The 25596-nt window shown below is 48.0% G+C and overlaps 1 protein-coding gene across 2 annotated transcripts in view; it reads left to right on the top strand.

Annotated features, from left to right (window-relative positions):
* The first annotated feature begins 13182 nt into the window (after positions 1-13182).
* ipmkb (inositol polyphosphate multikinase b) overlaps positions 13183-25596 on the top strand; it is a 126990-nt gene continuing 114576 nt past the window's right edge. For both annotated transcript variants that reach the window (XR_015079251.1, XM_085994903.1), the window contains exons 1-2: positions 13183-13476; positions 21914-21999. Coding sequence is in view for 1 of the 2 variants with exons in the window: in XM_085994903.1 (XP_085851029.1) it covers positions 13344-13476; positions 21914-21999 (219 nt within the window). In the remaining variant the exon portion in view is untranslated. The remainder of the gene's footprint in view (positions 13477-21913; positions 22000-25596) is intronic.

Below are 25596 nucleotides of genomic sequence, written 5' to 3'. Positions count from 1 at the left end.
GCTGGACGGTGGAGGAGAGTCGTTGGAGGAGGATGGTGTGGTCAACCATGTCAAAGGCTGCAGACAAATCGAGAAGGACGTGGAAGGATAGTTTATCACGGTCACAGTCACATAGGATGTCATTTGTGATTTTGATAAGGGCTGTTTCAGTACTGTGGCGAGGCGGAACCTGATTGGAAGGGTTCAAATATGGAGTTCTGGGAAAGATGGGCATGGAATTGTGAGGTGACAGCATATTTAAGGACTTTGGAGAGGAAAGGGAGGTTGGAGATGGGGTGGTAGTTTGCAAGGACAGAGTGGTCAAGGGTGGGTTTTGAGGTGCCCAGGTCAGAGATTTCACCTTCACACAGAACCTAAGTCCAAACCAGTGCCCAAGAAGATAGCGAGAGAGATGGCCCGTTAAAAGTGGCAGACTGGGGAGCCTGACTGCACCTTGTGCAGTGTAGGGGGATTCTGGCTGTGGTTTCAGGGTCAGTATCAGTGGGTTATAGGATTACTATATCTTCTATGTTTCTATATATTCGTTAGAGTTTAGAAGAATGAGAGGGGATCTCATTGAAACTTATAAAATTCTAACAGGACTAGACAGACTAGATGCATGAAGGCTGTTCCTGATGGCGGGGGAGTCCAAAACCAGGGGTCACAGTCTAAGGATAAGGGGTAGGCCATTTAGGAATGAGATGAGGAGGAATTTCTTCACCCAGAGAGTGGTGAACCTGTGGAATTCTCTACCACAGAAGGCAGTTGAGGCCAATTCATTAAATATATTCAAGAAGGAGTTAGATATATTTCTTAAGGCTAAAGGGATCAAGGATATTGGGAGAAAGCAGGGACAGGGTACTGAGTTTGGATGATCAGCCATGATCTCATTAAATGGCAGAACAGGCTTGAGGGGCCGAACGGCCTACTCCTGCTCCAACCTTCTATGTTTCTATGTTTACTACTAGATACAGCAGGATATCGTGTATAACTACCAGTTATTTATATACGATCGGTGAGTTATTTTATTACTGTTGGTTATGAGGGGATTCTGAGCGTTACCAGTATTACTATTAGTTATCGGTGCAATTTCAGTGAGTTTCTATAGTGAGTGGAATCAAACTTCCTCCTACCTCTGGTTTTCTTCAGCAACAGCTTCAGAGAGGCTTTCCAGAGACTGACTGTTTAAAAAAATGCTAGGAGAAGAAAAAAAAGAAAAAAAACCTAACAAAATGGCCGCTGATTTCTGCCGTTAGATCGAGGTTTCTGGCCATACAACCTCCGGATAAACCAAAGTTTCCTGTACTTGGTATTCAGTTACGCTTAAATCCTGTCGATCATAAAGACACAGAAGTGGAGCATCTGTAGGCCATCAAAGTTGAGGTAAATCACCGTAACAGGCAAGACCTCTTTCAAATGGGCACTGAAGTTGGACATATTCTATCAAAATGCATTGTTGATGATCAATCAGACAACATTTAAAAAGACTTACTGAGGACCAATGGCTTCTATTGGCAAGAACGTCCTCATTACAAAATGTGGAGATAGCCTTGCAGATACCTCTGGAATAATCAAAGTATTGTACGATCATTTGCAGTCAATACTCAACTGCTGGTGACACTTGCACTGACACATTCTATCTCTATTCTGGTTTCACACAGTGTGCCAGTGGTTTTGTCTTATCTTCTCAAATACCCTATTCCATTTGCCAAGTACGTTAGTTCCTTTTTTTCACATTCTTGGGACGTGGGCATTGCCGGCAAGGCCAGCATTTTTATTGCCCACTTCTAATTACCCTGAGAAGGTGGGGGTGGGCCTTCTTCTTGAACCGCTGCATGTAGTGGTACAATACAAACTGTGTGGCTTGCGAGGCCACTTCAGAGAGCAGTTGAGTTAACCACATTAGTATGGGACTGGAGACACATAGAGGCCAGACCGGGTCAAAAGGGCAGGTTTCCTTCTCGAAAGGACATTAGTGAATTGGGTTTTTACGACAATCCAACTGCTTCATGGTCACTTTTACTGATACCAACTTTTTTTTAAGGTAATCATTACTGACAGACAACACACTCACTACAACCGCAATGAAATACTAAGTGGATAACAAAGATACTGTATGATAACAGCAAAGAATCTCTTGTCAAATATGTAACACATTCAACAACTCAGCAGCCTTTGGCTGTTCTTTGTGCTCTTCATGAAATGATACATAACTCTGACTCAGAAGCAGTGTTAAATATTTTACACCCCCAGTTATTCACCTCCCTTCTGATTCATCTCTCTTGCAACGTCTGTGTCTGGTTTCCTAGCAACTGTCTTAGAATTCCAATGGATGGGAAAACCTTCAGCCTGCCTCTAAATTCTAAAAATATCGCTGCTTGCAATTATTCTGCTGAGGTGCCTCAAATGGTCCTGACACTGGGAAAAGGTGATGATACAAACGTACAAGAAAAGGGAGATTGGGATATGATCAGGAGACCAAGAAAGTCCCAATAAGGAAGGATGAGGAGGGATAGTTTACCATGGTCACAGCCACATAGGATGTCATTTGTGACTTTGATTAGGGCTGTTTCAGTGCTGTGGCAGGGGTGGAACCTGATTGGAGAGATTAAAACATGGGAGTCGCGAGACAGATGGGCACGGATTCGAGAGGTGACAACATGCTCGAGGACTTTGGAAAGGAGTTTCTGAAATATAATAATGCATTTTATCGTTTTAGAATTTATGTTAAACTTAATTAAAATAGGAAAAGAAAGAACAGGAAATTTGCTCTTGGTGTTGGACAAACTATTGACGAGGCCGCCCGGTGACGAGGCCGGGGTTTGGAACTGGTGCCAAGTTTCCTGCCTCCGGGAGGCAGTCAGGGAGGGTTCTGAGTGGGAGCAAAACACAATAGTGGGCCTGTTAACTCGAGCTGCTCTTGTGGGCACCGTTTCGCTTGCGAAACCTCGTGTGCAGGGGAAGACCTGAAGTATGGCACGAGACAATAAAAATATAAATTGTCACCTTGAAGTAAACGTTTCTGAGTTTAGTCTGTCTCCAGGGGAATCAAACTCAGTTTAATGCAGGGACCACATTCAAACCCAAAGTTAAAAACAAAAATGCTCAAGATAATGAGATGCTGTGGTGATTATATCTGCCAGTCGCCCTGTGTAACAATAATCAAATGAGGGAAGAGTTCCTCTGATTCCTTAGGAAGACAGTCATGGTTTTACTACTGACTGGAGGAAACCTTCCTGCATTTGAGTAAAGAAACGAAAGAACTTGCATTTATATAGCGCCTTTCACAACCTCAGCACTTCACAACCAGTTAAGTACTTTTGAAGTGTCTTCTTCTTTTCTTAGGCAGTCCCTCGGAACCGAGGATGACTTGCTTCCACATTAAAGATAAGTTCTCAGGTGACTGATGAGTCTAATGTGGGACCTACAGGTGGGGCAGATGGTGGTTGAAGGGGCGGGTGGGTGCGGTGCTTGGGTTGACGTGCGCTGCTTGCGTTGGCTTACGCTTGCACCCGGCAAAGAGACTTGAGGTGTTCGGCGCCTTCCCAGATGCTTCTCCTTCACTTTGTGTGGTCTTGGGCCAGGGATTCCCAGGTGTCGGTGGGGATGTTGCACTTTTTCAAGGAGGAAGTGTAGTCACTGTTGTAATGTAGGGTACAATTTTGCTGCACACAGTATCTGGAGCAGATCATCCCCAGTGATCTGAACTGTGCTGCTGGAGAGGAGTGCTGCATCAGAGTGCCCTCTAGTGTCTGGAACAGATCTGCGAATGAAATTACCTCCAACGATAACTGAGCTGATTCAAGTTATAAAGGAGTTAGATTGACACCAGCTGGAAGGAACCAGCATTGCTGGCTAAAGATGTGCAGCTTAAAGAAACATTGGAGGTGACTTATATTTAAGAGATACTTGCATTCATATAATGCCTTCTCACGGCGAAACATCTCCAAAAAGACCTTACATAATTGAAAAAAATTAGTGCTGTGATTGTTGTTTAGGCAATAATATTTAAAGTTGAATTGCCCACCACCTAATTCAAGTTTTTTTTAGTTCATGTTATTTAAAAAATATGCAACAATATTTTGCCAATCCTCACTTTCTTCAGTATAAAAATGGTTCTCAAGTGAGTGGCCAGAAGATGCTGGAGGGACCAGCGAAAACTAGTAACATGATTAAAGCATGAAACATAAGGAGTGCTCCACCTCCATCATAAAAGAAAGACTTGGACTTACACAGCACCCTACATGACCTCAAGATGTTCCAAAGTGCTTTACAGTCCATGAAGTACTTTTGAAGTATAGTCACTGTTGTAATGTAGGAAACGCGGCAGCCAATTTACACATAGCAAGCTCCCACAAACAGCAATATGATAATAACCAGATAAACTGTTTTTAGGTGTCGGTTGACTGTAAATATCGGTCAGGGCACCGGGGAGAACTCCCCTGCTCTTCTTCGAAATAATGTCATGGAATATTTTACGCCCACCTGAGAGTGCCATTGTGGCCTCGGAAGTCTTTCATTTTCCTATCATCACCTGTTCACTCAGCCTCACCGAATGCTGCCTCCTGCGGCTCGCAAAGTGGTTTAAATCCTCTTTGAACCCTTGAAAAGACTCATAATGGGGATTTTCACTCCCCAGTGGTTGGCCAGAAGAATGGGCGGGCAGATCGACCGGGAGGTGCAGCGGGAGGTCCAGTCCATTGGAACGGCCGGGCCTCATTTAAATGGTGCTGATGAGCTCCCTGCCCAAAAAAAGGGTGGCCAGAGGCAGCTTGCTGGGTCCAGGTTGGTGCAATATTGGGTGCCCTGGAAGCCGCCCAGATTGCAGCAAGGTAACTGATGTGCCTCAATGAATCCGAGACTCAATGTTAATGGAACAAAGCAAGGCTTTTATTAACTCAGAAAGTAATACACATTGGAGAAGCGTCTCTCATCCAGAGATCTGCTGTACTGTCTGTGAGACACGCTGGGGCTTGCTTAAGTAGGGGCCAGGTATGGGCGGAGCCCTACACACAATACAATCCAGGTAAGGAAATGAAACTGAAACTAAACTAAACACAGAGAATACAGTGCCTGATGAATGGCATATTTCATCACAGTAACAACAACAACAACTTGCATTTATATAGCGCCTTTAACGTCGTAAAACATCCCAAGGTGCTTCACAGGAGTGTTATCAAACAAAATTTGACTGGAGCCAAAGGAGGCATTAGGACAGGTGACTCAAAACTTGGTCAAAGAGGTAGGTTTGAAGGAGCGTCTTAAAGGAGGAGAGTGGCTTTCAGGAACGCGGAAAGAGGGGTAGCTTGGGGCAGCAGTGGCCCAAACCATTTTTGGGGGGTTCAAAGTAGCCATCCTGGCCCCACTCAAATTAGAACCAATCAGATTGGTCAGAGGTGGCAGGAATGAAGGTTACTGGATCCAATCAGACAATTGGAAGGCAGGATTGGAGGCTTTCAGATCCAATGGTGGGGCAGGGGTGGAGGTGGGCGATACCATGGAGGTGGAATTATGTGGTCTTTGTGATGGAGACAATATGGGGTTGGAAGTTCAGCTCAGGGTCAAATAGGACACTGAGGTTGCAAATAGTCTAGTTCAACGTGGGGGATGGAATTGTTGGCGAGGGTACAGAGTTTGTGGTGGGGGGCTGAAGATGATGATTTCAGTCTTCCCAATGTTTAACTGGAGGAAATTGTAGCTCATCCAAGACTTGGGGGGTGATTTTGCCAATGGGAAGCTTTTGGAGGCAGGATTCCCACTTGTTGGGTTTCAGTCCCACCTCCATCAACTTCTGGCCAACCCACGATATTTTCCCTTGATTGACCTTGTTAAGCCCGCCCAGCTGGCTTAACAGGCCAATTAAGGGAAAGCCAGTTGCAGAGAACGTCAATGTATGACATTTCATGTCAAAAATTTTTGACAGATGAATTGTCGTTTGACAGCTCTGTGAAGCTGTCAGACAGTGACATTCTCCATAGTTTGATGAGGTCTTCAAGACCTCATCAAACCTCTTTCTTTTGCAGAAATGAGATGGTTGTTGCATTGGAGAATGCAACGGCCATCTGTCATCTCTGCCGCGGAGGTGCGAGACTCTCCGCATACACACCGACTGAAGCCTGCAGGAAGAAACAAAGGTAAGTATGCTTTTTTAACACCTTCCACTTACCTCAGATACTCACCTCTCCACACTTGCACCCATCACTCACCTCCACAGCACACCTTTGGACCCCTCCGACCTCCGCAGACCCAGTACTCGCCTCGGTGACCCTGGTGGGGTTTGGAGCCTTCGGGAAGCCCGCACTTGTGAGGGCAAAATGGTGATAAGCCTATTTTCTGCCTGTTAACAGGCAGTTAAGTGGCTGTAATCCCTTCCCGCCTCCAAGGAGACGGGACCCGGCGTGAGACGGCTACCCGCCTCCTGACAAGATGGCACAAAAGTGTCTGAAACGAGAAGGGAAAATGCACCATGGTTACAGTCACAGAGGATGTCATTTGTGACAATTGATTAGGGCTGTTTCATTATTGTGGCTGGGCGGAAACCTGATTGGAGATTTAAACGTGCAGTGGGAGAAAGATGGGCATGGATTTGGGAGGTGACATGTTCTATCTGAGGTTATAATTCTCAATGAAAAGAACTGGATCCTGTAAAGTTGTATTGAAGTTTTATTTTCATATTTAAAACATCTGTAATCATTCCAAGAGACATTATTTTTGATTTGAGAGGCAGAATTATAGTAAGCTCTAAAAAAATGACAGAAAATGCAGCAAATGAAGCATTAAAATCACATTTTTTTAGGGGTTGGCATCGCCTCAAACCTTATTAGAAAATAACTTTCCTGCCTTCAGGACTCACATTCTCTTTCAATCATTTCTAAATTCACCATTTCGGCAAATTGTACTTTTCAGGAATTACAACCAGCTATCTGTATTTAATGTATTAAAAATCTTATGTCTGCAGGCACTTCCTGTCAACAGAACTTACTTCCTGTTGTCACACTTTTGTGTCAACTTTGCCCATAGAAATTCCAATGGGCCAGTAATTCCTGTCCCAATGCGTGAGTACGGACGGGGTACACACGCGTGGGCCCGGAGGAATTGCCGGTTTTCAGCATGCACAGCGCATGCGGGGAAAACCGGCATTTCCTCTCCTCTGACCCAAGGGGTTAAGAGGTGGAACGCGTACGACGTATCAGGCAGCGCGTGCGCGCTGAACTTCCCTTTTTTTTATTAGAGTTGCCCGTGGGGAAAAGACTCCGGTTTTTACGCGTGGAAAAAGCAGCCGTAAGTACTTACTTTTAACAGGTAAGTGGTCTATTAAGTTAAATTAGAAATTTTTTCCACAGGTTCTTTTTTTTTGAAGACTTTACAGTAAGGTAAGTGTATTTTTAGCCCCGATTTTTTTATATAATAATTTTTTTCCAAATTTAAAATTATTGTTTAAAATAGTTTTTTTACAGTTATTTATAGTTTATTTAAGTAGTGCAATGTTTTTTTTTAATTTTCTTTCAAGTTTAAGTAGTGTTTTGGGGCCAGGAGTTTGACAGTTCTTACTATCAAACTCATGAATGAACTTTTGCAACCTCCCATTGGTTGCCCAGTGCTCACGTGATCCCAGCCGGCTCATCGCACTAAGTACGCCGCTGGGTCACGCACGCACAGCGCGGCAGGACCTGAAGCGGGCCAGTGACAGGAAATGCAATGCGGGCCAGGATTGAAATGTCAGCGCGCCGGGTAAGTGCACATCGGGGGCTTGCCGCGCGTGCAAGCCCCCGAACCTAATTTCTGGCCCAATGTTTGCATTTATAATAAAATCTGCCTATGTAAGCTTGTCAAACTATCCTGCCATTGGTGGCACTGCAGTTCTGCATCTTCTGGCTCTTCGGCCTGCACCGCAGAGAAACTTCTATGCTCCTTGTCCCATTCCCCAGTCTCCCTCTCTTCCCCCACCATTCCTGACTCCCTTCTCCGCCCACCGCCCGCACCCACCCAAACTGTTTGCGAAACACCAGCTGGACCTGGTGATGTCAGGGAGCGGGGGTGCTACAACGGCAGGAAATTTAAAGCGCAAAGATCTCCCGGGCTGCTAGCAGCAGTGCCCAGGAGATTAATGTCCCACTCCAGGAGACTCCTGCACAGTCCTTTTAGACAAGTGCTTTGAGATGTCCTATGGTCAAGAAAGGTGCTATAGAAATGCAAGTTCATTCTTTCTTGTTGGTGAACATAGAGTCATAGAGATAGAGTTATACAGCACAGAAAGAGGCCCTTCAGCCCATCGCGTCCGTGCCGGCCATCAAGCCCTGTCTATTCTAATCCCATTTCCCAGCACTTGTTCAATAGCCTTGTATGCTATGGCGTTTCAAGTGCTCATCTAAATGCTCCTTGAATGTTGTGAGGGTTCCTGCCTCTACCACCCTTTCAGGCAGTGAGTTCCAGATTCCAACCACCCTCTGGATGAAAAAGTTTTTCCTCAAATCCTCTCTAAACCTCCTGCCCCTTACCTTGAAACTATGCCGCCTGGTTATTGACCCCTCTACTAAGGGGAAAAGTTCCTTTCTATCTACCCTATCTATGCCCCTCATAATTTTGTACATCTCAATCAGGTCCCCCCTCAGCCTACCCTGCTCTAAGGAAAACAACCCCAGCCTGTCCAGTCTCTCTTCATAGCTGAAGCGCTCCAGCCCAGGTAACATCCTGGTGAATCTCCTCTGCACCCTCTCCAATGCAATCACATCCTTCCTATAGTGTGGTGACCAGAACTGCACACAGTATTCCAGCTGTGGCCTAACTAGCGTTTTGTACAGCTCCATCATAACCTCCCTGCTCTTATATTCTATGCCTCGGCTAATGAAGGCAAGTATCCCATATGCCTTTTTATCCACCTTATCTACCTGTCCTGCTGCCTTCAGGGATCTATGTACATGCACACCAAAGTCCCTCTGATCCTCTGTCCTTCCTAGGGTCCTACCATTCATTCTGTATTCCCTTGCCTTGTTAGTCCTCCCAAAATGCATCACCTCACACTTTTTAGGGTTAAATTTCATTTGCCACTGTTCTGCCCATCTAACCAACCCGTCTATATTGTCCTGTAGCCTGAGGCTTCCCTCCTCACTATTTACCACTCCACCGATTTTCGTGTCATCTGCAAACTTACTGATCATACCTCCTACATTCATATCTAAATCATTAATGTACACTACAAACAGCAAAGGACCCAGCACCGATCCCTGCGGTACACTACTGGACACAGGCTTCCAGTCACAAAAACAGCCTTTGACCATCACCCTCTGCCTCCTGCCACTAAGCCAATTTTGGATCCAATGTGCCAAATTGCCCTGGATCCCATGGGCTCTTACCTTCTTGACCAATCTCCCATGCGGGACTTTGTCACAAGCCTTACTGAAGTCCATGTAGACTACATCAACTGCACTACCCTCATCTACACACCTAGTCACCCCCTCGAAAAATTCAATCAAATTGGTTAGACATGATCTCCCCCTGACAAAGCCATGCTGACTATCCTTGATTAATCCTTGCTTCTCCAAGTGGAGACTAATTCTGTCCGTCAGAATTTTTTCCAATAATTTCCCTACCACTGATGTTAGACTCACTGGCCTGTAATTCCCTGGTTTATTCCTACTACCCTTCTTGAATAATGGTACAACGTTAGCTGTTCTCCAGTCTTCTGGCACCTCCCCTGTGGCCAGAGAGGTTCTGAAAATTTGTGTCATCCAGCTGCACCTGGCAGAATGATTTAAGCATTTCCCCAGTGTCCAGTGTGCTTGTGCCCGGTCATTGCAGTGGAACAGGTGGCAGCACAAGATCCAGTTCCACCTCTACCCCATGATGACCCAAGTGCAGTCCCTGCATCTTTCACAGGCTGTATTGCTTCACCCCCACCCCCACCCCATGCTGATCCATGTGCGGTCCTTGCATTTGGGACAGGCTGCATTGCTCCACCATAACCCATGTGCAGTCCCTGCATCTTTCTCAGGCTTCACTGCTCTACCCCGACACCATGAGGAACCATGTGCAGTCCTTGCACTTGGGACAGGCTACATTGCTCCACCATAACCCATGTGCAGTCCCTGTATCTTTCTCAGGCTTCATAGAAACATAGAAGATAGGAGCAGGAGTAGGCTATTCGGCCCATTGAGACTGCTCCGCCATTCAATGAGATCATAGCTGATCATCCAAACTCAGTACCCTGTCCCTGCCTTCTCCCCATATCCCTTTAGCCTTAAGAAATATATCTAAATCCTTCTTGAATATATTTAATGAATTGGCCTCAACTGCCTTCTGTGGTAGAGAATTCCACAGGTTCACCACTCTCTGGGTGAAGAAATTCCTCCTCATCTCAGTCCTAAATGGCTTACCCCTTATCCTTAGACTGCGACCCCTGGTTCTGGACTCCCCCGCCATCGGGAACATCCTTCGTGCATCTAGTCTGTCTAGTCCTGTTAGAATTTTATAAGTTTCAATGAGATCCCCTCTCATTCTTCTAAACTCCAGCGAGTATAAGCCCAATCAACCCAATCTTTCCTCATACGTCATTCCTGCCATCCCAGGTATCAGTCTGGTGATTCTTCGCTGCACTCCCTCCATGGCAAGAACATCCTTCCTCAGATAAGGCGACCAAAACTGCACACAATACTCAAGGTGTGGTCTCACCAAGGCCCTGTACAACTGCAGCAAGACATCCTTGTTCCTGTACTCGAACCCTCTCGTTATGAAGGCCAACATACCATTTGCCTTCTTAACCATCTGCTGCACCTGCATGCTTACCTTCAGCGACTGGTGCACAAGGACACCCAGGTCTCATTGCACTTCCCCTTCTCCCAATCTACTGCCGTTCCGATAATAATCTGCCTTCCTGTTTTTGCCACCAAAGTGGATAACCTTGCATTTATCCACATTATACTGCATCTGCCATGCTTCTGCCCAATCACCCATCCTGTCCAAATCATCCTGGAGTTTCTCGGCATCCTCCTCACAGCACACACGCCCACCCAGCTTTGTGTCGTCTGCAAACTTGGAGATATTACATCTAGTTCCCTCGTCTAGATCATTAATATATATTGTGAACAGCTGGGGTCCTAGGACCAATCCCTGCGGTACCCCACTAGTCACTGCCTGCCACTCGGAAAAAGACCCGTTTATTCCAACTCTTTGCTTCCTGTCTGCCAACCAGTTCTCTATCCAAGTCAGTACCTTGCCCCCAATCCCATGTGCCTTAACTTTACACGCTAATCTCTTATGCGGGACCTTATCGAAAGCCTTCTGAAAGTCCAAATACACCACATCCACTGGTTCTCCCTTATCTATTCTACCAGTTACATCCTCAAAAAATTCCAGTAGTCAAGCATGATTTACCTTTTGTAAATCCATGTTGACTTTGTCGAATCCTGTCACTGTTTTCCAAGTGCTCTGCTATTACATCTTTTATAATTGGCTCTAGCATTTTCCCCACTACCGATGTCAGGCTTACCGGTCTATAATTCCCCGTTTTCTCTCTACCACCTTTTTTGAATAGTGGGGTAACATTAGCTACCCTCCAATCCATGGGAACTGTTCCAGAATCTATAGAATTTTGGAAGATGACCAGCAATGCATCTACTATTTCTAGGGCCACTTCCTTAAGTACCCTAGGATGTAGATTATCAGGCCCTGGGGATTTATCGGCCTTCAATCCTGTCAATTTCCCGAAAACCATTTCCCTACAAATGCTGATTTCATTCAGTTCCTCCCTCTCATTAGACCCTATGTTCCCTGACATCTCTGGGAGTTTATTTGTGTCCTCCTTTGTGAAGACAGAACCAAAGTATGTATTTAATTGGTCTGCTATTTCTTTGTTCCACATTATAAATTCCCCTGATTGTGACTGCAAGGGACCTACGCTTGACTTCACCAATCTTTTTCACTTCACATATCTATAGACGCTTTTACAGTCAGCTTTTATGTTCCCTGCAAGCTTACTCTCATACTCTATTTTCCTCCTCTTAATTAATCCCTTTATCCTCCTTTGCTGAATCCTTTACTGCTCCCAATCCTCAGGTTTACTGCTTTTTCTGGCCAATTTATATGTCCTCTCCTTGGATCTTCTGCTATCCCTAATTTCCCTTGTTAGCCAAGGTTGAGTCATCCTTTTTGTTTTATTTTTATGCCAAACAGGGATGAACAAATTCTGTAGTTCATCCATGCGATCTATAAATGTTTGCCATTGCCTATCCACCGTCAACCCTTTGAGTAACATTCCCCAATCAATCCTCCCCAACTCGTGCCTCATACCATCGTAATTTCCTTGATTTAAATTCAGGACCCTAGTCTCCGAGTCAACTACTTCACTCTCCATCTTAATGAAGAATTCTATCATATTATGATCGCTCCGCCCCAAAGGGACTCGCACAAGATTGCTAATTATTCGTTTCTCATTACATAATACCCAGTCTAAGATGGCCTGATCTCCAGTTGGTTTCTCAACATATTGGTCCAGGAAACCATCCCGTATACACTCCAAGAATTCCTCCTCCACAGTATTGTTACTAATTTGGTTAGCCCAATCTATATGCAGATTAAAGTCATCCATGATAACTGCTGTGCCCTTATTGCACGCATCTCTAATTTCCTGTTTAATACCATCCCCAACCTCCGCATTACTGTTTGGGGGTCTGTATACAACTCCCACTAACGTTTTCTGCCCCATGGTATTTCTCAGCTCTACCCATACAGATTCCACATCATCGGAGCTAATATGCTTCCTTACAATTGTGTTAATCTCCTCTTTAACCAGCAATGCTACCCCACCTCCTTTTCCTTTTTGCTTGTCTTTCCTGAATATTGAATACCCCTGGATGTTGAGTTCCCAGCCTTGGTCAGCCTGGAGCCAATTTTCTGTAATCCCAATCATATCATATCATATCCGTTTACATCTATTTGCACAGCTAATTCATCCACCTTATTACGAATGTTCCTCGCATTAAGACACGCTGCTCGAACCCCCCACCCCAAACTGACCCACGTGCAGTCCCTGAATCTTTGCACAACCTGCACTGCTCGACATCATGCTAGCCCATGTGCAGTCCTTGCACTTTGCAGAGCCATCATTGCTCCACCCCAGGCTGACCCATGTGCTGTCCTTGCACTTTGCACAGGTTGCATTCCTGCAGCCCACGTTGGTTGAGTGTGCGGACGCGCGGCTGCGTCAGTTCCGGGCGGTGCGCGGCCTGGGCCGGGGCGGGAGGGACGCGGAAGCGCGAGGCTCCGGGGGCGGGGGAGCGTCCATGGACCTGAGACGGCGGCGGCCGAGCAGCGGCCTGTCCCGGAGAGTCGAGGCGCTCGGCGGATAGGATCCGATCGGCCGTCGGCGAATGGAGAGCGCGGTGAGCGCGGGCGGGCCGGCCTCGGGCCTGGGCCTGGGGCTGGGGCTCCACCGCTTCCCGAACGGCTGCACCCCGCTCAGCCACCAGGTGGCCGGACACAAGTACGGGAAATCGGAGCTGGGTGAGTGCGGCGCCGGGCCCGGGCCTCCTGCTCGGCAACTGGGGGGCGGCTCCTGTGGGCGGGCAGGGCGCCGGGGCTGGGCTCACCGGGGACATCAAACCGCCCCCGTCCCTCACATCCCCATCCCGACTGTCACTGCCTCCCGCCCGACTCCCCCGCCCCCCCCAGTCTGACCCCCCCCAGTCTGACCCCCCCGCCCCCCCCAGTCTGACCCCCCCGTCTGACCCCCCCCGCCCCCCCCAGTCTGACCCCCCCGCCCCCCCCCCCCAGTCTGACCCCCCCGCCCCCCCCCAGTCTGACCCCCCCGCCCCCCCCCAGTCTGACCCCCCCGCCCCCCCCAGTCTGACCCCCCCGCCCCCCCCCAGTCTGACCCCCCCGCCCCCCCCCAGTCTGACCCCCCCGCCCCCCCCCAGTCTGACCCCCCCGCCCCCCCCCAGTCTGACCCCCCCGCGCCCCCCCAGTCTGACCCCCCCGCCCCCCCCCAGTCTGACCCCCCCGCCCCCCCCCAGTCTGACCCCCCCGCCCCCCCCCAGTCTGACCCCCCCCGCCCCCCCCCAGTCTGACCCCCCCGCCCCCCCCCCAGTCTGACCCCCCCGCCCCCCCCCAGTCTGACCCCCCCGCCCCCCCCCAGTCTGACCCCCCCGCCCCCCCCCAGTCTGACCCCCCCGCCCCCCCCCAGTCTGACCCCCCCGCCCCCCCCCAGTCTGACCCCCCCGCCCCCCCCCAGTCTGACCCCCCCGCCCCCCCCCCAGTCTGACCCCCCCGCCCCCCCCCAGTCTGACCCCCCCGCCCCCCCCCAGTCTGACCCCCCCGCCCCCCCCCAGTCTGACCCCCCCGCCCCCCCCCAGTCTGACCCCCCCGCCCCCCCCCAGTCTGACCCCCCCGCCCCCCCCCAGTCTGACCCCCCCGCCCCCCCCCAGTCTGACCCCCCCGCCCCCCCCCAGTCTGACCCCCCCGCCCCCCCCCAGTCTGACCCCCCCGCCCCCCCCCAGTCTGACCCCCCCGCCCCCCCCCAGTCTGACCCCCCCGCCCCCCCCCAGTCTGACCCCCCCGCCCCCCCCCAGTCTGACCCCCCCGCCCCCCCCCAGTCTGACCCCCCCGCCCCCCCCAGTCTGACCCCCCCGCCCCCCCCAGTCTGACCCCCCCGCCCCCCCCCAGTCTGACCCCCCCGCCCCCCCCCAGTCTGACCCCCCCGCCCCCCCCAGTCTGACCCCCCCGCCCCCCCCAGTCTGACCCCCCCGCCCCCCCCAGTCTGACCCCCCCGCCCCCCCCAGTCTGACCCCCCCGCCCCCCCCAGTCTGACCCCCCCGCCCCCCCCAGTCTGACCCCCCCGCCCCCCCCAGTCTGACCCCCCCGCCCCCCCCAGTCTGACCCCCCCGCCCCCCCCAGTCTGACCCCCCCGCCCCCCCCAGTCTGACCCCCCCGCCCCCCCCCAGTCTGACCCCCCCGCCCCCCCCCAGTCTGACCCCCCCGCCCCCCCCAGTCTGCCCCCCCCGCCCCCCCCCAGTCTGACCCCCCCGCCCCCCCCCCCAGTCTGACCCCCCCGCCCCCCCCCCAGTCTGACCCCCCCGCCCCCCCCCCAGTCTGACCCCCCCGCCCCCCCCAGTCTGACCCCCCCGCCCCCCCCAGTCTGACCCCCCCGCCCCCCCCAGTCTGACCCCCCCGCCCCCCCCAGTCTGACCCCCCCGCCCCCCCCCAGTCTGACCCCCCCGCCCCCCCCCAGTCTGACCCCCCCGCCCCCCCCCAGTCTGACCCCCCCGCCCCCCCCCAGTCTGACCCCCCCGCCCCCCCCCAGTCTGACCCCCCCGCCCCCCCCCAGTCTGACCCCCCCGCCCCCCCCCCAGTCTGGCCCCCCCCGTCTGCCCCCCCTCCGCCCCGCCCGCCCCCTCCCCTTCGCCCCCCGCCCCCCTCCGTCCGGCCCCCCCCGCCCCCTCCGGTCTGTCTCTTCCCCCCCCCCCCACCCCACCCCACCCAGCCCCCCGGTCTGTTGTGCCCCCCCCACACCGTCGGTTGTCCCCACCCACCCACTTCCCTTCCCCCGTCGGCCTCCAGCCACTCCCGTCGGCCTCATCCCGTCGGCCCCCCTCCTACCTTCACGTAGGTCCACCTCTCCCTCGCCAATCCCCCGCCTCCATCCGCCTCTCTTTTTCCCCCCTCCACCCCCCCCCCCTCAAGTCGACGTAGCGAGAATCTTGGATTTTCCGACGTGCAGTGGAGATCAGTGCAGTTTATTGGGAATTCCAAGGCACGAGCTGCGGTGATGCCAACAAGATGTCTAAGCAGCCAGTCAGATTGCAGAATACTTACACCGGGAACGAGGAAGTGAAGATGCTCCTTTTTATTCTGACATTTTAAAACTCTTATAGAGAGCAAAACAAAGATTGGGGCTCTCGCATGGGGAAAATGTAACACTGAAGTAAATATGAACAAACTTTAAAAAAAATAGAATTGTTTTTAATGTTTTTCAAAAATTGTAATTTTATCATAATGGAGAAATTTGACACTCCGCAAAATTAAAATTAGTTTTTCAGAGCCATAATGTTTGTTTAGCAGGCAACACGCTGTTAAAACCCCAGTTACACCTAATCCAACAAGACCTAACATTTGATGGGATATTAATACGATATTACCACAGAAAAGGAAAAGCCCATGTTTTTCAGTTTCCGTGATTGCACTGATTGCTGAGTTTGGGGTGAGGGGTTTGGCAGCCACAGTGCAACCAGAATCGGAGCAGTGAATGACTGACCGCCACTCCAGGACTTCTGAGTTAGGATGTGCAAGCACTAAATCCTGAACTTGCGGTCAGCTTCAAAGGGGTAATAATGGCAAACGCTGTTAGTTCGCTGTTATTACCCACTGCAATTTCCGGGCCATTACAAAGATATATTGCCCAAATATTCAGCCAAATTTTAATTGGAGCGACATACAATCATTAAAAATGGTGACAATTTTGGGGCCTGCTTGGAGGGATTAAATTCCCATTTTATGTTCACAGCAAATATGAAGCAGACGTGTGCAGGCATTGTTAATCAGAAACTGTCTCTAACCTGTTGTAAAATGTAACCTTCATTTATGTTAATCAACTGTTACTGTTTGTCTCCTAAAATGTTAGCTGGATTTCATCTGAATTTGCTTCACTGGGTTTTGAGTGCTTTGTTCTAAAAGGCAAATTTTAAAACTCTTCAAATTTCTCCAATGTACACTGAATAAAGTGATGAACCCCAGGGTATATGAGGCAATAAACTGCTTATTTTCTGCTTTGATGAATTTTAGTGCTGAACAAGATAAGGCATGTGCACAGGGGAAAGGAGCTCCCACTCACACACAAGCACACTTGTTTTTTACATTCAGTGTCAGCGTTGAGGTCAAGTACAGCACAGCCAGTTCTAGGCTGCTTTTATATTGGTTCTGTGCCATACTCGTGCTGGCGGCTCCTGGCGCTCTGGCATTTCACAGCTGGCAGCACCGTGGCTATGGAACAAAGCTGCCTACATTCTGCCCCAATAATATCTTAACCCCAATCACTGAAGAACATTGTCAACCTGTGCCAGTGTCAGTTTTTCCATTTCCCACAAAGGCTATCTTTGAGGAGCTAACGGTTTTGGGAAATCGGAATGGAAGTAGGCCACTCAGCCCCTCGAGCCTATTCCGCCATGCAATGAGATCATGGCTGATCTGTATCAAATCAAAATCAAATCAAATCAACTTTTATTGTCATTGTTAGTGCACAAGTGCAGTACAACGAAATGTAGGCTTGCGGCTCCCGAGAGTGTACATTTGGATTAAGACATTTAAACATTCAACATACATTTGGCTTGTAGTATATTAACATAAACATAACCATAATAAAGTGCATTGGCAGATGTGCAGGCTTTAGAGTTTATTTGTGGAGTTCAGTAGGATGACAGCCCTGGGAAAGAAGCTGTTCCTAAATCTGGTCGTACGGGTGCGAATGCATCTGTAGCGTCTCCCAGATGGCAGGAGGGCGAACAGACTGTGGCTGGGGTGGGTAGGGTCTTTGATGATGGACCGTGACCTCCGTAGACAGCGTTTCTGGTATATGTGCTCTATGGTCGGTAGCCGGGTGCCGGTAATGCGTTGGGCAGTTTTGACTACCCGCTGCGGGGCTTTCCGGTCATAGTAGCTACAGCTGCCATACCATACTGTGATACAGTTTGTCAGGATGCTCTCTATAGTGCAGCGGTAAAAGTTAGAGGGGATCAGGGGTGACAGGTTACATCCCTTCAGCCTCCTTGGGAAATATAGGCGCTGCTGGGCCTTCTTCACCAGAGAGGAGGTATTGAGGGACCAGGAGAGGTCTTCCGTGATGTGGACTCCGTGTATCTTAACTCCATTTACCCACCTTGGTGCCGTATCCCTTAATGCTCTTGCTTAACAAAAGTCTATCAGTCTCTGTTTTGTGCTGAAAACATGCACCCACCTGGAACTGGGTAGCTCACTGAATCAATCTAGGTAGCATTGTTGCAGTTAGAACAGTCTGTTTGCACAGGATTTGGTTCAAGGAGTGAAAGTGCAGTGTTGTAAGTGCAGTGCTACCTAATTTCCCTTCCCCGCTTTAGAATGGGGGGAAAGGAAACTAAAGCATCTTTGCTTTTGCATGTAAGCCTGCAAGCCATATACAGTGGCCTTTTGGCAAATTACTGCTTAAAAAAAAAAGTGATCATTCAAATATCAAATCTACAAAGAAGCTTTGAAGTGTGTTCATTGTACAATGAATCCAAAATAAACCTTCAGTCTATTGTGGGTTCTTTGAGCCTAGTCACAAACCCTTTGTGATCTAAAGCAGTTTTAATTACTCTGTTTGAGACAACCATTTTAATGCCATAGAATCCATGATTAAGGAATGTCATTTGGTGTGAGATCACATCCTATGGAACATTCTGTGATTTGCTACTCAAGTACCAAATTCTTGCATTAAATATCCCAGAAGCAGAAAAAATGCTGGTTCCTGAACAATGACAAACCACTTGTCCTATCTGATATCCACCCTTGAAAGTGATGTGTTTTGCCACTTCTGATATCTAGTCACATGTAGGTGTGTGCTTCTCTTGCCTGTTCTACCTTCTCCACCCTTCCACAAGAATTCTACATTTAGGAAGTATATTCCAGCTATGTATCCCATTCGCTACTTTGGGGATTGTCAGCCTCAGTACTGCTTAAATGCACGTAGAACTATAGAAATTTACAGCACAGAAGAAGGCCACTTGGCCCATCATATCCGTGCCAGTTCTGTATTTAAACAATTAAAAACTCATCCCGCTGCCTCATGCTCTCCCCATAGCCCTTATCTTCCTCTGCTTCACATGTTTACTCTTTTAAAAGATGCAATGGTCTCTGCCTCAACTACTCCCTTCGGCAAGAATTCCATGCTCCACAGCACTCGGTGTAAAGTAATTTCTCCTATCCCCTCTCCTCATTCACTCAGTGATAGTTTTGAATTTATGACTCCTCATTACTGACTTCCCAACCAGAAGAAATGATCTTTCCCTATTCACCAAATTTAAACTTAATGAGAAGTAACCTACCACAGAGCTTCCTTTGCTTTTAGGATCTGGTGTCTTTTTTTCTTCTGTTGCTTGATTCCCAACTTTACTGCTGTTTCCTACGTCGCGAATATGCAATCTCTGGAGAATACAAGCAACCACTACACCAGCAAAGACATGCCATCTTGACCAACGTACCACCAACCCATCTCTGCTCTCGAAGGCCATTTTGAACCGTCGCTGAAGCCCTTCAGCGATGATCTCTCAGTCTTGATTATCGATGGTGAAATTCTTGGGAAAAGCGCAACATACCAGATGGATTCCTTTATAGAGGACCCCACAATACAACTTGAAGGATCAAACCTTTCTCGCAAACAGTGGACAACCATCAACCACTTCAGAACCGGTCATGGTAGATGCTGCCACCTTCTCCATAGATAGAAGATTAAAGCAGCCCCATCATGCGACTGCGGGAGCTCCAAATCGGACCTTGGAGCGCATCATTGAACACTGCCTTCAGAGGAAATTCGCAGGCAGCCTATAAGATATTCACACTTAGACTGGAAGCTTTGGCCTGGATATCTGACTTAGACATTGATATTTAATTCGTTTTTTGCTACTACAGGTAGACTATCCTTTATCCGAAAACCTCGGGACCAGCCGTGTTTCGGTTTTATGAGAATTTCGGATTTCGGAAGGTGGGTCGGCGGGGGTCCGCGGGGGGGTTGGCGGGGGGTTGTGCGCACGACCCCCTGCCGACCCCCCCGCGGACCCCCGCCGGCCCCGACCCCCGCCGGCCCCAAACCCCCCGCCGACCCCGACCCCCGCCGACTTGGGGTCGGCGGGGGGTCGTGCGCACGACTTACGCTGACGCTCAGTGTAAGTCGGCGGGGGTCGGGGCCGGGGGGGGTCCACGGGGGGTCGTGCGCACGACTTACGCTGAACGAAAAAACCTTCGGTTTTTAGAGGGTTTCAGTTTTCGGAAGTTCGGATAAAGGGTAGTCTATACTATATGAAAGAAGAGACTGCTGTTTCAGAAAGTGTGCATGAGTTATAAACTGGGAGGTTATTTTGAGCTGGAACCATTTTTTAAATAGGATCTTTCACTTCCCCAATCAGGAGGAGCAATTCTTTTTAAAGCAGGGAAGTAGGTTTGATCACTGTTATAGGTGATTTCACTTTTAGCTTTTTACTGAGTGAAAGAAAGAACAAGCTTGCATTTATAATAGTGCCTTTCGCATCCTCGGGATGCCCCGAAAAGGTTTGCGGCCATTGAATTACTTTTCATAGCTGCAGTCACTGTTATTGCGTAAGCAGCCAATTTGTGTACAGCAAGGTCCCACAAATGGCGTGATGATCTGTTTTTGCTGGTGCTAGTTGAAGGAGGAATGTCGGTTAAGGTACCAGAAGTTCCTGCTCTTAACGTCCACCTGAACAGGCAGGCGTAGCCTCGATTTAATCTATCAAGTGGAAGACTGCACTTCTGGCAATTCAGCACTCCCTCACTACTGAAGTGGTATCAGCTTAGTGCTGACCGGAGCTTGAATCCACAACTAATTCATACAATTACATAGAATATACAGGCCATTCGGCCCAACTAGCCTGTGCTGGTGTGTTTATACTCCACACGAGTCTCCTCCCCTTCCATCTACCTCATCTCAGCCTTTCAGCATATCTCGTGTACTCGTCTTGTTTCCTTTTGAAAGCATCTAAGCTATTTGCCTCAACCACTTCCTGTGGTCGCGAGTTCCACATTCTAACCACTCTGAGTAAAGACATTTCTCTTTATTTCCCTATTGGATTTATTGCTAACTATCTTGTAGTTAAGGCCATGAGTTTTGGATTCTCCCACAAGTGGAAACATTCTCTCCACATCTACCCTGTACAATCCATTCATAAGGAAGACCTCTCTCAGATCACCTTTTCTTAAAAAAAAATGCTCCAACTGCTTCAATCTTTCCCAATAGCTGTAATCTCTCAGTTCTGGTACCATTTTATCTTTAGGTTATTATTTTCCTAATAACAGCTGTTTCTACCCTCTTCCTTTCCAAGTTCCTTTTCAGCCGATTCAAGTGCTACCGACTGAGCCAAGCTGATGCTGGGTCACTAACGGACAATGCTACTTGGGAGTTTTGCCTACCAACAGATGTTCGCTGGTGAAATGGCCAATTTTGGTGCCTTATCTATGGTTGTATGATTAACTGGTCCCTTGCATTTCTCAAGTGTAGACAGTCAGACCTTTGTGTACTAGTGAAAAAGGATACGGCGTTTCATACTACAGGAAACTTTTTTTTATCCGGCACTGACTGGACCGACGTGGTGCCGGTTCATCAAAAATTCCGGATAACCGAAAGCTATAGTAAAAGATACGGAGAGCTGAGAGCTCCGTATAAAGCAACAAACCCTGTTGCTTAGCAACAGGTGCAGAAAAATGGCCACAAGTTCCAAGCGTCTCTGTAGCTTAGCAACAGCTGCAGCCACACCCTTGCACAGCAACAGATCGAGGAAGGCAAGTACAATATGAAGTAAAACTTACCTGAACCTACTCCTGAATTTTGCTGGTTAACCGAGATTTCCGGTTATTTAGGTGCTGGTAAATCAAAAGTTTCCTGTAGTATTTAACTGAAAAGAGAAAAAGTGAGACTTTTGATTTCTCAATTTTTATTAAAAGAATGTCCTGGCATTAATAAAGGTATTATACTTTTTTTTAAATGTTCAAATGTATTTGCTGAGTGATGTTGCCTTTATCTGCTCTTTTCTGATCAGGGTTATTGGGATTTTTGACGTCTTCTACTAACTAGCCACCACGGCCTAATGTTCATAGGATGAAGTTGATTTTTTTTTTTAAGCAGTTTGGCTTTGAAATAAAGTTGTATATGAAAGACAGTAGTGCTGGAATCATAATTTTCATAGGTATTTTGTTCTTTTTCTAGGTATGTTGCAGCATCCAGATGGCGCGGTCTTAAAGCAGTTGCAACCTCCTCCTCGTGGGCCCAGGGAGAAGAGTTTCTACAACATGGTAATTGCTGTTTCGATAGAACGTTGTATAAGGTGAAATTGGCCTTCAGTACTACTGCATTGGACCTAACTTAGAGCTGAAATCTGTGTATGCTGGTGCTATGCACTCTGGGGTGGCAGACGTGACATACGGTTTTCTGTGTGACTATCATACCTCAGTTGGACTGGGACACCTGAGGAATATTGAGCAAATGTAATACATATTGGAGAGTAAGTCCACCTATGCTGCTATCATGAGGCTCCTTGATACAGGCTTAAAATGGCTTTGGCAAAAATATGGGAGCAGATCATCTGTCCACTTGTTTGTGAAATGGGAAGTTTTTTTTGGTGGGGACAAAGGAAGAAAAAAATCCAGTCCTCCCCCAACCCCCAGTCGGAATATTGGGAGGGCCTGACAAATGTTGGTAACATTGGGTAGGGAGGTGTGAAGAGAGGGGGGAAACTCATGTAAACAATTGTGATCAAATTAAATCTGTATCAAATTAAATGGTATCCTAGAGGGGTTTAGAGTAGTAATGAGCTGAAATTAATTAGTCTGGAATTGAAAGCAGTTTCTATGGGTTATTAACCCAGCAATAGATTTGTTGTGTTCCTAATGCTATAACATCGTGTGCATTTCTTGGCAGTGTTCCAGTTGTTTACAACCCACGTTTGTTGGGTTTCTTTAGCTTAGAGATACTGAACAGAAAAGTTAGTTTCTCCAGCACTGGTGGTTAATTCATATCTTAATTATTTTAGTTTTTGGGCCTTGATCAAAACAATCAGTACACAGTACACTCCCCTAGTCTCTGATTCCCAGCTCTGTTTTTGTTGTATTGTGCGAAAGACTTGTTAAAAACTTCTTTTAAAGTGAATGCTTCTTGCTACTTTGGTGAGATTATTCAACTGCGTTTCATTAGCTGATAGAATTATAGAATAGTACAGCACAGAAGGAGGCCATTCGGCCCATCGAGTCTACCGGCTCGTTCAAAGAGCAATCCAGTTAGTCCCACTCCCCCGCACATTCCCCATATCCCTGCAATTTTTTCTCCTTCAAGTATTTATCCAATTCCTTTTGAAAGCTACTATTGAATCTGTATCCACCAACCTATCAGGCAGTGCATTCCAAATCCTAACCACTCGTTGCATAAAAAAGTTTTTCCTCCTGTCGCCTCTGGTTCTTTTGCCAATCACTTTAAATCTGTGCCCTCTGGTTATCGACCCTTCAGCCATTGGAAACAGTTTCTCTGTATTTACTCTACCTAAACCCTTCATGATTTTAAATACTTCTTTCAAATCTCCTCTTAGCCTTCTCTGCTCTAAGGAGAGCAACCCCAGCTTCTCCAGTCTATTCACGTAACTGTAATCCCTCATCCCTGGATCCATTCTAGTAAATCTTTTCTGCACCCTCTCCAAAACATTCAAGTCCTTCCTAAAGTGTGGTGCCCAGAATACTCCAGCTGGGGCCGAAATAGTGTTTTATATAGGTTTAGCATAACTTCCTGGCTATTGTACTATATGCCTGTATTCATAATGCCCAGGATCCCATAAACTCCCATATGCGGAGGTACTGGCCATAATCTTCCAATCCTCCTTGGATACGGGGATGGTGCCAGAGGACTGGAGAATTGCAAATGTTACACCCTTGTTCAAAAAAGGGTGTAAAGATAAACCCAGCGACTGCAGGCCAGTCAGTTTAACCTCGGTAGTGAGGAAGCTTTTAGAAACGATAATCCAGGACAAAATTAGCAGTCACTTGGACAAGTGTGGATTAATGAAGGAAAGCCAGCACGGATTTGTTAATGGCAAATCGTGTTTAACTAACTTGATTGAGCTTTTTGATGAGGTAACAGAGAGGGTAATTGAGGGTAATGCAGTTGATGTGACGTACATGGATTTCCAAAAGGTGTTTGATAAAGTGCCACATAATAGGCTTGCCAGCAAAGTTGAAGCCCATGGAATAAAAGGGACAGTGGCAGCATGGATACGAAATTGGCTAAGTGACCGGAAACAGCGAGTAGTGGTGAACGGTTGTTTATCGGACTGGAGGAAGGTATACAGTGGTGCTCCCCAGGGGTCGGTACTAGGACGACTGCTTTTCTTGATATATATTAATGATTTGGACGTGGATGTACAGGGCTCAATTTCAAAATTTGCAGGAGACAAAACTTGGAAGTATAGTGAACAGTGAGGAGGATAGTGATAGACTTCAAGAGGACATAGACAGGCTGGTGGAATGAGCGGACACATAGCAGATGAAATTTGATGCAGAAAAGTGTGAAGTGATACATTTTGGTAGGAAGAATGAGGAGAGGCAACAGAAACTAAAGGGTACAATTCTAAAGGGGGTGCAAGAACAGAGACCTGGGGGTATATGTACACAAATCATTGAAGGTGGCAGGGCAGGTTGAGAAAGAGGTTAAAAAAGCACATGGGATCCTGGGCTTCATAAATAGAGACATAGAGTACAAAAACAAGGAAGTTATGATGAACTGTTATAAAACACTGGTTCAGCCTCAACTGGAGTATTGTGTCCAATTTTGGGCACTGCACTTTAGGAAGGATGTGAAGTGCTTGGAGAGGGTGCAGAAAAGATTGACAAGAATGGGTTCCAGGGATGAGGGACTTCAGTTACGTGGATAGACTGGAGAAGCTGGGGTTGTTCTCCTTCGTGCAGAGAAGGTTGAGAGGAGATTTGATAGAAGTGTTCAAAATCATGAGGGGTCTAGACAGAGTAGATAGAGAGAAACTGGTTCTCGATCCTTCCGTCAATGGGAACAGAGGACGCAGATTTAAGGTGATTGGCAGAAGAACCAAAGGCGACATGAGGAAAATCTTTTTTACGCAGCGAGTGGTTATGATTTGGAATGCACTGCCTGAAAGGGTGGTGGAGGCAGATCCAATCATGGCTTTCAAAAGAGAATTGGATAAGTACCTGAAGGAAAAAAATTGCAGGGCTACAGGGAAAGGACGGAGGAGTGGGACTAGCTGAAGTGCTCTTGCAGAGAGCTGGCACGGGCTCGATGGGCCGAATGGCCTCCTGTGCTGTAACCATTCTATGATTCTACTTTATTAACTGCTTTGTTAACCTGTCCTTCCACCTTCAAAGATTTGTGCACAAGCACCCCAGATCTCTCTGTTCTTGCACCCCCTTTAAAATTGTACCAATTAGTTTGGATGGTCTCTTGTTCTTCCTACCGAAGTGTATCACCTCACACTTTTCTGCGTTGAATTTTATCTAATGTGTCCGCTCATTCCACCAGCCTGTCTATGTCCCCTTGAAATCTATCACTATCTTCCTCACTGTTTACTACACTTCCAAGTTTTGTGTTATCTGCAAATTTCGAAATTGTGCCCTGTACCCCCAAGTCCAAGTCATGAATGCATATCAAAAACAGCAGTGATCCTAGTACTGAAAATTGGAGAACTCCACTGTATCCCTTTCTCCAGTCCAGAAAACAGCCATTCACCACAACTCTGTTTTCTACCCCTTAGCCAATTTTGTATCCATGCTAGTGCCACTTTTATCCCATGGGCTTCAATTTTGCTAAGAAGCATAATATGTGGTACTTTATCATAAATGCCTTTTTAAGATCCACATACACATCATCAACTGCAC

The sequence above is a fragment of the Somniosus microcephalus genome, chromosome 8 (assembly GCF_052327205.1).
Source record: "Somniosus microcephalus isolate GS21.2 chromosome 8, FLI_Smic_1.0, whole genome shotgun sequence".
Taxonomy (NCBI): Eukaryota; Metazoa; Chordata; class Chondrichthyes; order Squaliformes; family Somniosidae; genus Somniosus; species Somniosus microcephalus.
The sequence above is the reverse complement of the archived record's forward strand: the minus strand, read 5'-3'. Positions and strand labels throughout refer to the sequence as shown.